We start from the raw sequence: 17,779 nt of genomic DNA on the forward strand, positions 1-17,779 counted from the left end.
ACTTTTAATGTAAAGTCTGGAGTTCTTTTATACCATCGGATTGGAGTTTTCTCCAATCCGATGGTATATTTTAGCTTGAAGCATCCCCATCACCATGGGAACGCCTCTATGTTAGAATATACTGTTGGATATGAGCTACATCGTGAAACTCAGATCCGACAGTATATTCTAACACAGAGGCGTTCCCATGGTGATGGGGACGCTTCAGGTTAGAATATACTGAAAAACTGTGTACATGACTGCCCCCTGGCAGACACCCCCCCCTGTTTTTAACTCATTGGTGGCCAGTGCGGCCGCCCCCCCCCTCCCTCCCCTGTAGTTAACTCATTGGTGTCCAGTGGGCCCCCCCTCCCTCCCCCTCCTAATTAAAATCGCCCCCCCTATCATTGGTGGCAGTGGAGAGTACCGATCGGAGTCCCAGTGTAATCGCTGGGGCTCCGATCGGTAACCATGGCAACCCGGGACGCTACTGCAGTCCCGGTTGCCATGGTTGCTTAGCAATTTGTAGAAGCTTCATACTTAGCTGCGATGTCTGTGACCGTCCGGGAGCTCCTCCTACTGGTAAGTGGAAGGTCTGTGCGGCGCATTGCCTATAGCACAGACCTGTCACTTACCAGTAGGAGGAGCTCCCGGCCGGTCACAGACATCACTGCTCGCAGGTAAGTATGAAGCTTCTACAAATTGCTAAGTAACCATGGCAACCGGGACTGCAGTAGTGTCCCATTGCCATGGTTACCGATCGGAGCCCCAGCGATTACACTGGGACTCCGATCGGTACTCTCCGGCCACCAATGAGTTAAAAACAGGGGGGGGGGGTCTGCCCCCTGCTGCCTGGCAGCACCTGCCAGGCAGCAGTGGGCAGTCATGTACACAGTTTTTCAGTATATTCTAACCTGAAGCGTCCCCATCACCATGGGAACGCCTCTGTGTTAGAATATACTGTTGGATCTGAGTTTTCACGAAGTGAAAACTCACCTCTGAAAAAGCTTTTATGCAGACGGATCTTCGGATCCGTCTGTATGAAAGTAACCTACGGCCACGGATCACGGACACGGATGCCAATCTTGTGTGCATCCGTGTTCTTTCACGGACCCATTGACTTGAATGGGTCCGTGAACCGTTGTCCGTCAAAAAAATAGGACAGGTCCTATTTTTTTGATGGACAGGAAACACGGATCACGGTCTCGGCTGCAAAACGGTGCATTTTCCGATTTTTCCACGGACCCATTGAAAGTCAATGGGTCCGCGAAAAAAAAAAATGGAAAACTGCACTACGGCCACGGATGCACACAACGGTCGTGTGCATGAGGCCTTATGGGAATATTTCCTGTCAGCCTACAGTTGTCCAGACAAGATTCTCAAAGCTCAAGGTTCAACATTTGAATCTCAATTTTTCCAGGAACTTTGTGCCTTGTATAGCTGCCAAAAATTAAGGACTAATGACTATCACCCTCAAGGTAATGGCCTATGCAAGAAGATGAACCAAACCTTGATCAGCATACTGAAAGCAATACTACCTCAAAAGAGAAGTGACTGGCCAATGCTTTTACCAGAATCAGTATACCCCTACAATAACACTACTCATTGCTCCATGTCTGGATGTCAGGCAACATTATCTGCTGACGTAGCCCTTGATGGAGCCATACCATACACTGTGAATACACTAACTCAAATAAAGTGGGTCAAGACACATCATCGTCAATAAGGCATAAGAGAAATTGTTGATTCCAAAATGGAAAAAGTCTATCAGAAAGGAAAACTGGACTACGACCAAAATGCTAGAGTTGAGCCACTGAAAGTGGGAGATTGAATCTGGCTCAAAAACAACCTTCCTTCTAGTAAGCTAGACAGTGGGAAACAGAGCTCTATCTTGTGACTGCCGCCTCATATCCAGATGTTTGTGAGATCACCTAGGAAGGCTGAGATACTCAAATTGTGCACTGGAACAGATTAAAGCTGTGATTAGTAGAACGTATTCCAGCACAGCTCCTGGAAGTGGAAAATTCACCAGAGCTAGCCAAGACACAGATGCTTGATTCAGTGCCAGAACAAGCTTCCGTACCTAAGCCACTACAATGGTTCCTGAGGCCTCTGATTTGGTTCAAGGTTCCAGTTCCAACAAGCGCCATAGAATCTGCCAAGCGGCTGATGCATGCTGTGGCTGAAGAATAGGCCACATTCCCCCAAGCCTGACATTTATGCCATACATTAGACTTTTATCACATATTCAATAGATATTTTACAAATGTCCGGCACCACTTTAACATGTTTGGCAGAAAACTCATGAAGCAAATGCTTAATTAAAGGGGTTGTCCAGGTTCAGAGCTGAACCAGGATATATTGCCTTCTTCACCCAGGCAGCCTCTCTGAGATGAGCATCGGAGCATTTCATGCTCCAATGCTCTCCCTTGCCCTGCGCCGAACCACACCGGGCAAGGGCTTTTTCATTAGATCCAGTGACATACTGGGTCTCTGCTAGGCAAAGGCTACCAACTAGCAGTGTTCCCGGTGACGTCATTGTCACTAATGGGTGCTATTTAGCGCTGCCTTACCCTGTAAAACGATGAGGGCAGGGCTAAAGCACGCCCATTACTGACGGTTACCGGGAACACTGCTAGGCCGAAGGCTCCGACTAGGAGTGTAAGTTTGTTAACAAAAAAGCACTTGCCGTGCACGATATAGTGCAGGGCAAGGGAGAGCATCGGAGCATGAAATGCTCAAATGCTCATCTTAGAGGGGCTGCCTGGGTGTCGAAGGGGATATGTCCAGGTTCAGCTCTAAACCAGGACTACCCCTTTAATTGACTGCCTTGGGTCAAATAGCACTTGCTATCTATAGTGCATTATTCAGCACTGCTATGGTGCTCTGTTCAGTTGCACATTAAGGCAAATGATATTTGCATAGTGGCTCAAGTAATTGTATTAGGAAAAACAAGCCCTGGAAATGTAGGGATGGCAGTCAAATGATTTTCCATGCAATCCGATTAAAGGTCTTAATCAGAGATGCTAGCAAGTTTAATAAGCCTTTCAGCGGGAAGTTACACGCTCTTAATTGCTCCACATATCACAGATGCTTGCAGGGAATAAAGCGGCAGATGAGATTCTTGCGTGTTGTAAATTAAATATTTGCTTTAAAATATTTCAATAGCTTTTCATAAAAGGTCATGTTTAACAGAAGCTATGCATGGCAAGCTTTTCTCCACTGAGAGCGAGGAGCATGCCTTGCCCAGAATATCACACAAGGTTTCATTAACCAGACAAATGACACAATGAGCAGAGTGAAGGAGAATCCTACCTTGAGGACTATCACAAACTTACGGCAATGGGGACACTAGGAAAAACAACCATAACTTAAAGCAAATGTGTAACCAAACATTTTATCCGCTAGTTACCAGACAGTGACACATATCCTTTTTTTCAAATTTGTTTTTATTTTCTGATTATAGATTTTTTTGTATTCTATATCCTAAACATAATTATGGGGGCGGCCATCTTGCCTGAGCTGTTCTTAACAGCATTTAGAAAGCAATTGCTTTACGGCAGCCTCATGGGCCATAGACACAATGGTCTGGAGGAGACCACTTTGACTTCAATAGGAAAGTTTTCTAGGCACGATCTGTGACCTGTGCAGAGGTGATTGGACAAATGAAGAATAGATAAACTTTGACAATCACCTAATATGAATAGTGGATCCTGTCTTATCTGTCATTCTAATCATTCCTGTAATGATATCACCTCTGTGTATCGATAAGCAGGTAACTCCAGTAAAGTGATCTGTACAGACCAAGAAGTGGCGCCTATTATTAGGCTTAGTGGCCAGTGGAAAAACCGTAGGACGTTATGGTTTTTGTTTAAATATAGATAGTGACATGCAAAATTAAAAATAACATCAAAAATTCTTCAAAAATACATAGTAACATAGTAACATAGTACATAAGGCCGAAAAAAGACATTTGTCCATCCAGTTCGGCCTGTTATCCTGCAAGTTGATCCAGAAGAAGGCAAAAAAACAAACAAAAAAAAACAAACCCTGTGAGGTAAAAGCCAATTTTCTCCACTTTAGGGGAATATAAAATTCCTTCCCGACTCCAATCAGGCAATCAGAATAACTCCCTGGATCAACGACCCCTCTCTAGTAGCTATAGCCTGTAATATTATTACGCTCCAGAAATACATCCAGGCCCCTCTTTAATTCCTTTATTGTACTCACCATCACCACCTCCTCAGGCAGAGAGTTCCATAGTCTCACTGCTCTTACCGTAAAGAATCCTTTTCTATGTTTGTGTACAAACCTTCTTTCCTCCAGACGCAGAGGATGTCCCCTCGTCACAGTTACAGTCCTGGGGATAAATAGATGATGGGAGAGATCTCTGTACTGACCCCTGATATATTTATACATATTAATTAGATCTCCCCTCAGTCATCTTTTTTCTAAAGTGAATAACCCTAATTTTGATAATCTTTCAGGGTACTGTAGTTGCCCCATTCCAGTTATTACTTTAGATGCCCTCCTCTGGACCTTCTCCAGATCTGCTATGTCTGCCTTGTTTACAGGAGCCCAGAACTGTACACAGTACTCCATGTGTGGTCTGACTAGCGATTTGTAAAGTGGTAGGACTATGTTCTTATCACGGGAATCTATGCCCCTTCTGATGCAACCCATTATCTTGTTGGCCTTGGCAGCAGCTGCCTGACACTGGTTTTTGCAGCTTAGTTTGCTGTTTATTAAAATTCCTAGATCCTTTTCCATGTCAGTGTTACCGAGTGTTTTACCATTTAGTATGTACGGGTGACTTGCATTTTTCCTTCCCATGTGCATAACTTTACATTTATCAGTGTTAAACCTCATCTGCCACTTATCTGCCCAAGCCTCCAATCTATCCAGATCCCTCTGTAGTATTATACTGTCCTCATCAGTGTAAATTACTTTACACAGTTTAGTGTCATCTGCGAAAATTGATACTTTACTATGCAAGCCTTCTACAAGATCATTAATAAATATATTGAAGAGAATAGGGCCCAATACTGACCCCTGAGGTACCCCACTAGTGACAGTGACCCAATCTGAGTGTGTACCGTTAATAACCACCCTCTGTTTTCTATCACTGAGCCAGTTACTTACCCACTTACAGATGTTTTCTCCCAGTCCGAGCATTCTCATTTTATATACTAACCTTTTATGTGGTACAGTGTCAAATGCTTTGGAGAAGTCCATATATACGACATCCATTGATTCGCCGCTGTCAAGTCTCGAACTTACCTCCTCATAGAAACTGATTAAATTAGTCTGACATGACCGATCCCTCACGAAGCCATGCTGATATGGCGTTATTTGCTTATTTCTGTTGAGATGCTCTAACATAGCATCTCTCAGAAAACCTTCAAACAGTTTACCCACAACAGATGTTAAACTTACCGGCCTATAGTTTCCAGGCTCTGTTTTTGGCCCCTTTTTGAATATTGGCACCACATATGCCATGCGCCAATCCTGTGGGACATTCCCTGTCAGTATAGAGTCTGCAAATATCAGAAATAAGGGTCTGGCTATGACATTACTTAATTCCTTTAGGATACGGGGGTGTATGTCATCCGGTCCTTGCGATTTGTCTATTTTAATATTTTTAAGTCGCTGATGTACTTCTTCCTGGGTCAGACAGGACACTTTTAATGGGGAATTTATTTTTGCATTCTGCATGTCATCTGACAATTTATTTTCCTCAGTGAATACATTGGAGAAAAAAATATTTAACAGCTTTGCTTTCTCCTCATCGCTCTCTGCGACTTCCCCCTCATTACTCTTTAAAGGGCCGACACCTTCAGATTTATACTTTTTAACATTTATATAATTGAAGAACATTTTAGGGTTAGTTTTACTCTCTTTGGCAATTAAACTCTCGGTCTCTAGTTTGGCCGCTTTTATTTGTTTTTTACATGTTCTATTTTTTTCCTTATAGTTTTTCAGTGCTTCCGTGCTCCCCTCCTGTTTCAGTGAATGATATGCTTTCTTTTTGTCATTTATTGCTTTCTTTACAGTTCTATTTATCCACATTGGTTTCTTTTTGTTCCTTAACCTTTTATTACCATACGGTATGTACCTCTCACAATGAGATTTTAAGATGTTTTTAAAGATATCCCATTTTGTGGCTGTATTTTTATTTTTGAGGACTTTGTCCCAGTTAGTTTGGCCTATGGCCTCTCTTAGTTGGCTAAATTTAGCTTTTTTGAAGTTTGGTATTTTTGTTCCTCCCTGTAGAAACGCTCTTTTGAATGATAATTGGAAGGTTATTACTTTATGGTCACTATTTCCCAGGTGTCCCCCAACCTGCACGTCTGTTGTTCTGTCGGGCCTATTGGTTAATACTAAGTCCAGTATGGCCGTCCCTCTAGTCGGGTCCTGAACCAGTTGGGAGAAGTAATTGTCTTTGGTTATTGCCAAGAACCTGTTTCCCTTATGAGATATACAAGTTTCAGTTTCCCAGTCTATATCTGGGTAGTTGAAGCCCCCCATAATAACCACCTCATTTTGATTTGCCGCCTCGTCTATCTCGTTTAGTAATAGATTTTCTGTGGACTCTGGTATATTAGGTGGTTTATAGTAAACTCCTATTAGTAATTTATTGTTGTTTTTAGCTCCATGTATCTCTACCCACAGTGACTCCACATGTTCATGTCCCTCACTTATATCTTCGCGGAGTGTGGGCTTTAGACCGGACTTTACATAAAGACAGACCCCTCCCCCTCTCCGGTTTTGACGATCCTTTCTAAACAGACTGTAACCTTGTACATTAACCGCCCAGTCATAGCTATCATCCAGCCATGTCTCAGTTATTCCCACTATGTCATAGTTCTCCTCACACATCACTAATTCCAGTTCACCAGTTTTATTAGTCAGGCTTCTGGCATTAGTATACATACATTTGAGAGGTTTATGTATATTTTTTACCCTACACCTTTCCTTCTGAACTGTTCTAGTCCCTCCTTCCATTCCTCCCCCAGTCCCATTACCTTGCCCCCGGTCTCTATCTGCACTATCTTCCCGTCCTATAACGTAATTATCCTCCCCCCCAGTCCCTAGTTTAAACACTCCTCCAACCTTCTAGCCATCTTTCTCCCCAGCACAGCTGCCCCTTCCCCATTGAGGTGCAGCCCGTCCCTACGATAGAGCCTGTAGCCGATAGAAAAATCGGCCCAGTTCTCCAGGAACCCAAACCCCTCCTTCCTTATTTTTTTTAAACAATAGGTCATTTTCTTATGACTCATTTCCTTTAAAGATGTAGATCTATATCCTTATCCAGAAATTGTACAGACATGCAAAGACTTTTTGGAGGTTTCTTCTTTCTCCGGTTTGGCTTGGATAAGGTTAAACAGGATTGACAACTGCAGACACTTAAAGTTCCTGCAAGAGGACCAAGACAGAAAAAAAAAATGTAAACTGTCTCGTTTCCTTTGTGTGGGAACCTTCAGAGCATTTGGGTCACATACCTGTATTAACCTTACTTGCTCTAAAAGCTTGACTTAACAAATTCCATAGTGTTATCTCCATACAGTAAAGTTTTCTGTAATGTCGGAGAAGACATTCCAGCTGCATGCATAATATCTCTCCTTTAACATAACTATTATTACAAGTCCAAGATGAAAAGGGCCATGTTTGGCTAGATTGTTAGAGGGGTCATTATAAGACCCAAGATCTATGATGTTGTTAGGCTTAGGGGGGGCCTGGATCTTTTGTCATGTGGCCCTTTGCCAGTTATCAACACTCTTAACGCCAGACACATCCTTGGTGACACTAAAGAACATTTCCTTAAGACCAGACTTTTTTTGTACCTTGTCAACCTGTTTCCCAGATAATATAGGTAAAAAAAACATCCCTATCAGAGTATCATACGAAAATGAAACAATTATATGGACTACTGTTTCCTGATCCTTTACTGCCAGGATATTTAGTGTATATACAAGGTATAGACAGAGATCGATAGATAGAGATATTTCAAGACTCCTTCAACTCCCATGGCAGCCTTGGGTAAAATGGATAGAAACCAACTGGGGATCACTGACAGGGTCAGGTTCCTACACAGTCATCTTGTCTGGCCCTGTCAATCAAGAAGGAGAGGTAGGGGCTGGAAGAGGAAGACTAAGGAGTAAGGATGTATAGAGTAGCTCAGGCTTTCCCTTGGTGCACTGAACTGCTCCCTTGCATATGGATTTAAAGAAAACCTGTCACCAGGATTTTGTGTATAGAGCTTTTAAAGAGAACCTGTCACCGGGATTTTGTGTATAGAGCTGAGGACATGGGTGAGATGGCCGCTAGCACATCCACAATATCCAGTCCCCAGCCCTGTGTGCTTTTATTGTGTAAAAAAAACTATTTGATACATATGCAAAATAACCTGAGATGAGTCCTGTCTCTCATTGGTTTTTTTTACACAATAAAAGCACACAGAGCTATGGGGACTGGGTATTGCGGATGTGCTAGCGGCCATCTAGCAACCTGTGTCCTCAGCTCTATACACAAAATCCCGGTGACAGGTTCCCTTTAAAGTACTTTTTCTCCAAATTGAAACAATAGATTGCTAAGTGAAAGGTTCCATGACTTTCAGCTGATCTAGCCCTACAAGGCACTATGCCTGGTTTAACAATGCATTTCCTGGTGACAGACTCCCTTTTAAAGTTGTTCCATGAAAAATATACTACATTTTTGAAAGCAGCACTTAAATATATCTGAATACTTTTTTAATTGCATGTAATTAAAAGTGTAATATAGCCACTAATTTATTCAATTAAATCTATCTGTATAGTGCCACCTGCTGTTTTTTTTTTTCCATATTTCTTTGTCCACCTCACTGTTAGACGCAGCCAATTGTAAAACATATTTAGCAGAGCAATTGGAACAATAAATGGCGAGTTCTCTGGATCTATCTGAGGTACAGGGTTGGGTGTAACTTTGTTATTAAGAAATTGTCTGATTTTCATTTTTACATTAATCGTGGGCTTTAATATTTAGAAAGAGGGTTAGAACTTTCTCACTCCTCCCAGCTGACTGATGCAGCCCCAACTTCATACTTAACCCCATGGCTGGTTGAATGGCTTGCCATGGAATTGGCTTTAGCTGGAGGTAAACAGCTATGTCCGGTGACGTGAAAGAATCCATCCTGTTCTACGTGCTATCTAAATCAGTGTTTCCCAACCAGTGTGCCTCCAGCTGTTGCAAAACTATACCTCCCAGCATGCCCGCACAGCCAAAGGCTGTCCGGGCATGCTGGGAGTTGTAGTTTCGCAACAGCTGGAGGCACAGTGGTTGGGAAACACTGATCTAAATAAAAGGGAATAATAACAATGATGGAGCATGCCTTAAGGTTTTGAGGATTACTTGTACTGGCTGTTCTACCTGTTCTTTTTATGTGTGAATAAAGCTATTATTTCTAGATGGCAGTCCTGGATTTCTCCAAATCAAACCAGGTTCCACTCCTTAAAGTGAAGCTGCACACACATAATACGTTTTTTTACTAGGCTTACAGTATATTGCCAGTCATGTCATTTTGCTTCCCACTCATTGCTGCAGTACACTCACAAAACAGTCTTGTTGCAGAAGAGGGACTGACTGCTTGTTGATGGATGTGTGATGTCCGCCCAAGGTCTCTCATTGGGGGCAGGGACGGACTGGGAAATCAAAGAGGCCCTGGAAAAAAATACTAAAAGTTGCCCCCGTTTTGTAGTCTGGTCCAAATTGATGGAAGGTAGGGCCAGCAATACCATATTGTGGCACATTATACCACCCCCAAAGAGCTTAATACAACAGTCCATCATAAAATACTGTCGCCAGCAGCAAAAAATACATCCCCAAAAACTTCCGCTTGTTGGCCGTGAGGAGAGCTCAGGCGGCCCCCTGGGCATTGGCCTACCGGGAAATTTCCCTGTAAGGTCTATGTCCAATCCGCCCAATTGAGGGCATTATTAATGGTTACTGAATCTAACAGTATGCCCCTCTTTCATGCTGAATGGCAGTGCAGACTTCATTCCTTAAATTAGTTGGCATTCAGTATCTCCTGTACGTCAGTAAAAGCATTAGTCATTGCTCAAAGATTTCCATAAGCTCTCCTGCTCACAACCGTATGTAAATCTAACACAATATGGCATCCTGTATGGTTGTGCTAAATGCCCCAATTAGCATCAGCTTGCCTGACAGACCAATTACTGCTGTAAAAGCTTTCACTTTAAGGGTGCCTTCACAGGCGGAAGATTTTGTTGCAGAAATTTTTTCTGCTACTAAAAATCGGTCCCATTCCTCTAAATGGGGCTTGCAGAAAACCACCTCATTCAAGTTAATGGAACAGATTTTCAGTCAGAAAATGTCTGTAACAAAATCTGTTGCGTAAAGCATTGCTGTAAGGTTAGAGCCTATTTGCAGACATTCATGTCGTGTTGCTGAGGGAGACAATAATGGCCAACATTTCTAATGTGAGGGCACCTAGATTTTGGTGTAAACTGTTGTAGAAAAATTCTCTTCTCCGTATTGCACTAAAATTATGCCAAAATTCTGCAATAAAATTCAGTTTCAAAGTATGCCAACCAAGAGTTCGACAAAAATACCTAGCCATAGACCAAAATTTGTTGGAACAGCCTAAGTTTAACCATTTACACTATTAGTAAATCTGCCCCAATATGTTCTTTTTGTTGTTGTGATAGAAATCAATTTGGTTGTCTTCAATTTCCATGAAGGTTGTCTGCAACAAATTGCATTATTTTCTATGGAGAATCAGTCAGTCAATCAGTATCCTATGTGACCACAGATAATCGACAGATCCTATAGACACACATGTAATTCATCCGGGTGGCTCATAGTGCCATAAGCAGCTGCAGATGAACTCAAGAGTTTTCCTTTAACTGCTTTGGAAGCACAAGTCCCAGCAGGATATGATGGGGATTGTAGTCTCCCCCACTTTGCAATACACATGTTGCAGGGCTAATAATTGTAAGCACCTTTGCATGTTGTACTAAAGTATGATACAGTTACTCCCTGCCACACCTTAAGCTGAGATATGCCATGTGCAGAGGCTGATGGCTGTGCTGAATGTGTTAATAATACAGGTATCAGGAAAGCCTGCCTCCCTCAGAGTTACATTTTAAACCCAGAAGGAGGAGCAAATCAGGTCGGGTGCAGGTCAGAGCGGGAAAGAAAATTAGCTGAAGAAGCAGAATCCATGCCAACAACAAAAGCCAAACAGCAACCTTACGGCTTAAAGACACAGCCCACATGGAAATCGCCACTCAGCACTGCATCCAGTTTCCTCTTAAAGGTCTATATCAGTTTAAGCCCTGTTTACTGTCCCAATGTGAAGGGTGCAGGTAGAACCATGGGTCTGCTGTGCCAGCTGCTACCCGTCCATATGGTCCACTCCAAAACTCAGTTTTGAAGCTGATAACATATCTCTAGTATTAGCTTGTAGCAGCTACAAATTCGGTGATATATATTTTGTTTATGAAATATTGTGTAGAACTTAGGGGCATGAGAACATTGTGAGTATTTGGTGGACAGTCATTGCCGGACCCAGAGGAAAAAAATATATTTAACCACCATTGATTTAATAATGGCATAGCAAATTATCGAGAACCAGAAACTGAGATAGTTTAGTGCTACTGGGCATTAGAAGATTATTAAACTTCTCTTTTTTCTCCTTCTAGGGGGCAGTATGGACTTGGAGGCCTTGGAGAGCAGTCACAGTCCGGCACCAGACAACCCGTATGAAAGGGAGGGAAGCACAAGCCGTGACCTGACACCACACAAGGGGCTCCCAGAAAAAGCTGACCTGCTGTCTTTAGATGTGAAACGGTCACAGCCACTGTTAATACAGAGTGCAAGATGGGGGTAGGTTATTATGAGACGTTGGAGTGGTGTCTGATGGTTTTCGACCATATTCCTATATTATCATACTAGAGCAGTGATGGCGAACCTTTTATAGACCGAGTGCCCAAACTGTAACCCAAAACCCACATATTTATCGCAAAGTGCCAACACAGCAATTTAACTTGAATACTACAGTCCAGTATAGTATTATATCTTCCATGTACTTTATCAGGAAAAGTCTAAGGCAAACTGGTAAATCATAGACCATTTCCAGGGCATAGGTGCCCACAGAGAGGGCTCCGAGTGCCGCCTCTGGCACGCGTGCCATAGGTTCGCCATCACTGTACTAGAGGAAAGTTTTCAGGATGTATGTCACATGGATGCCACGCAGTCTATGCTACCCAGAAAACTTCTTTCTGAATATTCTCTTTACTGTAGGCGATTACGAGACGAGGAGTCGCGATCATCATCACTCCCTGACATCCCAAACCCATTCCCAGAACTCTGCAACTCTTCCCCAATCCTTAGCCACACGCCCAACAGCAGTTCTCCGCTGGAAGGGGGTCCTCATGTGAGTACCATACTGGTTCAGTCTATACATGGCTATTCACTGTTATCATCTCTTTGTTTTTACATGGACTAACTGCAAATGATTATTCTTTTTTCTGTCAGAGCAGATGGTGAAAGTATACAGTGAGGATGGCACATGCCGATCACTAGAAGTGACAGCGGGAGCCACAGCACGGCATCTGTGTGATATGCTGGTAGAGAGGGCTCATTGCCTAAGTGATGAGAGCTGGTCCTTAGTGGAGCTTCACCCACATCTGGGGCTTGGTGAGTGGAACAGATATAATATATAAGAATCTTTAGTGATCTGTCAACCCACAGCGCATTTCAGTAAATTGTCTTTTCTAGGGTTGTGGTTTCTCAGCGATACTTATCACGTAACTACGTATTTGTTGTTATATGCTCCTTATAGAAATAAGGTTAACCATTGAAGTGGACCTGTCAGGTGATTTCTGCTGCACTATCTGGGGGGCAGGATATTATAGAGGGAGAGAAGCTGAACTCTGATGTATAGGCTTATATGATTTGGGGCAGGATTTATGAGTAAAACACTAGGTAAATCTTGACAGGACTCCTAGGAGAGACACTGAGAGTCCCGATTACCCCACCCACTTAGGGTCCATTCACACGTCCGCAATTCTGTTCCGCATTTTGCGGAACGGAATCACGGACCCATTCATTTCTATGGAGCCGCACGATGTGACTGCGGATCCGCACTTCCGGGTACGCAATTCCGTTCCCGAAAAAAATAGAACATGTCCTATTCTTATCCGCAATTGCCGACAAGATTAGGCTTTTTCTATTAAGTACCGGCGATGTGCGGTCCGCAAAATGCGGAACACACATTGCTAGTGTCAGTGTTTTGCGGATCCGCAAAACACACACGGACGTGTGAATGGACCCTTAGAATGATTGACAGCTAAAGTCTCAGTACGTGTACACAGAAGATTGTCAATTGCTGCATGTGTGGAGTAAGCAGGACTCTTACTGTCTGTACTAGGAGTCCTGTCAGGATTTACTCTACTTTTGTCCTAAAAATCCTGTTCCAAATTCTATAAAACTACATACCACAGAGTTCTGATTTTTATTCCCTATCCTATGCTGTTTTCAGGGCAGTGTAAACCGCCTGACAGGTTCTCTTTAAGGGCAAATGCACACACCCATGCCATACCACTGTGTACACACAGTTTTTTTCCCTCACACGTTTATCTGGAAACCCTGAGGGAACAGAGTCTGTATATTCCAATGCAGGTAGTATTACAGATGCATTCACGCATAATATCATTCATTTTAAAAGAGAATTAAGTGCTCCATGGAAGCAGCATATATTGGAATACATTTCCTCCAATAATTTGAAATAAGGAAACATAGGACTTTATCTACCGTCTCACAGGCTTTGTACCCATGAGCATGAGACCTAAGACAATGCGGAGAAGAATCTTTCTCTAGGCACCAGCATATTGAGTATTATTCAGTATATTCAATATAATAATAGCCCTTCAGTAGAAGAAGATGAGAACTGATTCATGAATAGAATGTCAGAACTACAGTACAATGAAGAATGACTTTTAGGCTGCATGTCCATCGGTGTCATGGCTTCCATTTATAACAGAAGCCTCACAGCTTTCTGGCTAACTAACAGAAGATGGTGGACTATTGGAGGCCTATTTAGAGCCTCTGGTGCAAATGTGAACAGAGCCTATCGCAGACAGTAAAAAAAGGATACATGAAGTACGGTAACTATGCATAAGACTGTGCATGCAGCCATATATTTTGCTTGCTTTTGGCAGGGAGCTGAATCTCCTTAAAGGGGTATTCCCATCACAGACAATGGGGGCATATCGCTAGGATATGCCCCCATTGTCTGATAGGTGCGGGTCCTAGAGGTGAGACAATGAGAACGGAGCAGGGAAATAAACGGAGGGCGCACTGCGCATGCGCAGCCACCCTCCTTTCATTTCTATGGGACCGCCAAAAATAGCCGAGTGGTCCCATTCACTTCTATGGGAGCAGCGCTTGGTGGCGGATGGATTCACTAGCCACAGCTCTGCCCGCTCCGTTCTAGTTGTAGGTGCGGGTCCCAGAGGTGGGTAGCGATATGCCCCCATTGTCTGTGATGGGAATACCCCTTTAAAGAGACCAGTCCTGTATGGATTTTTACTGGAAGTACTGCATGGTATGGAGACTTATTGTCAGTGTGCCATGGGAAATTAGTGTGCAAAGAGCTGTCTCCCAAGAAAGAGAACCATCTTGTCAGCACCACCTCTTGGAAGTGGCTCCCTACGAGTCAAGTCCTGACTTTCCAGGTATTGGGATTGACAAGGGAATATAACTAAACCAGTTACCCATCCATAGACGGCTGTTTCAGAGTGTTGCTGCTTCCACAGCATCACAATCAGCCAGCTAGAATCCTACTCCATACTGATGAGGGGCAAGCACCCAGAAACAGCTGTCTATGGATGGGTGGTTATATTCCCTTGTCAAATCCCAAGACTAGTTGGAAAGACAGATCTTGACTCATAGGGAACCACTTCCAATAGATGGTGGTGCTGGTGGGATGGTTTTGTTTATTGAGAAATACCTCTTTGCATATTGCTTGCTTTAGGAAAGTATTTCCTGATCCCACAGTAGAGGATCAGATCCTTTCCTTGTCTGTTGACATGAGCCTTTATGATATAAATATATACGTTCTTGATCTATGAAAATCACTCAATCGACTCTTTGGCCAAACCAATGGCTTCCATTAGTGGCTGACACCCATCATTTATTAGCTGTGTAAAAGTATCTCAGAGTTGGCTACATGAAAATGTTCTTACTTGGTTTGTAGAAAGGTGCCTTGAAGATCACGAGTCTGTGGTGGAGGTGCAGGCTATGTGGCCTGCTGGAGGAGACAGCAAGTTCATTTTTCGCAAGAATTTTACCAAGTATGAACTGTTTCGGGGATCTCCAGTGAGTACAAAGGATCATATGTCTACAGTAAAACAGATTAATGGTTGTGGCAGGGCCTGTTCAGATAATTACACGTTCCTCTCTTTCCTGTCACATTCACATAAGTCCTGGTCAGACTCCTCTTCATTGCTGAATGTTTTAAGCATTGTGCTTCTGCAACACTGATCACGAGGAGGGGGAACAGTACATGCTGAGTCTTCTGTAAATAACCCGAGTGGCAAAATACCATTATTAACTTATTTCAGCTTAACTGCATTGACTTGCGCAAATATAGCACCACACATAGTAGCATGATCATCATTCACTGTAGTGGTATGTTCTCTGTGTGTTCACGTGGGTTTCTTCCATTCAAAACATGCTCCAACCATTCTCCAAGACATGGTGGCAGCTACAGTGTAAAGGTTATTCTTTAAGGATGCAATCTCTGCAGGGTTTATTAGGTAGCCTAATAAGGGACTGCCTGGGTGAAAAAGGGGAAATGTCCAGATTCAGCTCTGAACCTGGACAACCCCTTTGTCACACCACTTTCACAAATATAACTAAAGCTGGGCACTTGGGAGACGTTTTTCAGCAGAGTAAGCACTTATGCACACGACCGTATGTATTTTGCGGTCTGCAAAAAAAGGAACCACAAATACGGATGTCTTCCGTGTGCATTCCGTACTTTGCGGAATGGAACGGAACAGCTGGCCCCTAATAGAACAGTACTATGCTTGTTCGTAATGCGGACAATAATAGGTCATGTACAATTTTTTTGCGGAACGAAAATACGAACATACGGAAACAGAATGCACACAGAGTAACTTCATTTTTTTTTTTTGTGTGGACCCATTGAAATGACTGGTTCCGTATTCCGGTCCACAAAAAAAAATTAACAGACACGGAAAGGAAATACGTTTGTTTGCATGAGCCCTAAAAGTGTTTTCCTGGACATGCAATACAGACAGAATGTACAGAATGTACGGATCCGCAAAATGCAGAAGCCGCCCGTGTGCCTTCCGCAATTTGTGGAACGGAACAGGCGGCCCATTGTAGAAATGCCTATTCTTGTTCGCAAAACAGACAAGAATAGGATATGTTATATTTTTTTGCAGGGCCACGGAACAGAGCAATGGATGTGGACCGCACACGGAGCGCTGTCCGCATCTTTTGCGGCCCTATTGAAGTGAATGGGTCTGCACCCAAGCTGCAAAACCTGCGACTCGGATGTGGACCAGAACAACGGTCATGTGCATGAGGCCTAAAGCACTACAAGTGCTCCTTCTTATAACCTTATTTACATGATCCTTTATAGATTCTCTTTAAAGCAATGTTCTTAACGTCAGTCCTCAGGACCCACCTACCAGTCATGTTTTCAGGATTTCCCGGAAAGGGAATGCATACGGAGTACATTCCGTTTTTTTTTTTTTTCAGAACCATTGAAATGAATGGTTCCGTATACGGACCGTATATGGAACGCAAAAAACGTTCGTGCAAACGAGCCCTAAGAAGGGTGCCAGAAATGTCTGAAAAAGGTCAAGTAGTTTTTATTAATAACATGTTAAAATCCACTATAGAGTACTGCGATAAATACACTACTATGATTAAACATGCTTAAAGGGAACCTGTCACCAGGATTTTGGGTATAGAGCTGAGGACATGGGTTGCTAGATGGCCGCTAGCCCATCCGCAATATCCAGTCCCCATAGCTCTCTGTGCTTTTATTGTGTAAAAAAAAACGATTTGATACATGTGCAAATTAACCTGAGATGAGTCCTGTCCCTGAGATAATAAACCATTTAAAACACGCAAGAGGTTGATTTTAACATGTTCTGAATGAAGGAAGATTTTTTCGGACATTTCTTGCACCATCCGTGCACACAGAGCTATATCTGCTGCTGGTGAGCTGGAATTTGCATTTTATTAGGGAGCATGCCAGTCACCCACTGGACACCTAAGTATAGAAAGAATAACCATGTATATTAAATATCTGTATGTACATCAGGGAACTCTTTGTTTTAGGAAGATAGGGGTTCTCAAACCCACCTCTTGCCTGGAGAAGGAGAACATATTCTTGAATTATGACTAAAAGTAGCCCTGTATTTTCTCTCACAGTATGCTTTATTCCCGGAGGACATGATTGCTGGAAATGTAGAATCTCACAAAGGACTGTCTCACTCAGAGCTTATACAGGTAGGTAACTGAGAAGTACCAACAAAGAGCTGACCTGCCATGTCCAGGACATCCCAGGTGCTTAAAATTTGGTTCTCAGTTGTAGCTGATAGTGTGACAGTGTCCTGGACATTATGTACAGTGAGTGGACAGTTTAGAGACGGTTAAAGCAAGCATCAAGCAGTTTAGGATTACAGAGACTTGACAACTAATGCAAGTCTGGACTACTTATGGAAAGGTATCCAAGAGCACTTTATACACATCACCTGGC

At 43.0% G+C, this 17,779-nt stretch overlaps 1 protein-coding gene across 2 annotated transcripts in view; it reads left to right on the forward strand.

Annotated features, from left to right (window-relative positions):
- GRB7 (growth factor receptor bound protein 7) overlaps positions 1–17,779 on the forward strand; it is a 140,689-nt gene that overhangs the window by 94,757 nt on the left and 28,153 nt on the right. For both annotated transcript variants that reach the window (XM_044298641.1, XM_044298642.1), the window contains 5 exons: positions 11,679–11,862; positions 12,280–12,412; positions 12,519–12,675; positions 15,236–15,357; positions 17,452–17,529. In XM_044298641.1, the coding sequence (XP_044154576.1) occupies positions 11,679–11,862; positions 12,280–12,412; positions 12,519–12,675; positions 15,236–15,357; positions 17,452–17,529 (674 nt within the window). The remainder of the gene's footprint in view (positions 1–11,678; positions 11,863–12,279; positions 12,413–12,518; positions 12,676–15,235; positions 15,358–17,451; positions 17,530–17,779) is intronic.

The sequence above is a fragment of the Bufo gargarizans genome, chromosome 6 (assembly GCF_014858855.1).
Source record: "Bufo gargarizans isolate SCDJY-AF-19 chromosome 6, ASM1485885v1, whole genome shotgun sequence".
Classification (NCBI taxonomy): domain Eukaryota; kingdom Metazoa; phylum Chordata; class Amphibia; order Anura; family Bufonidae; genus Bufo; species Bufo gargarizans.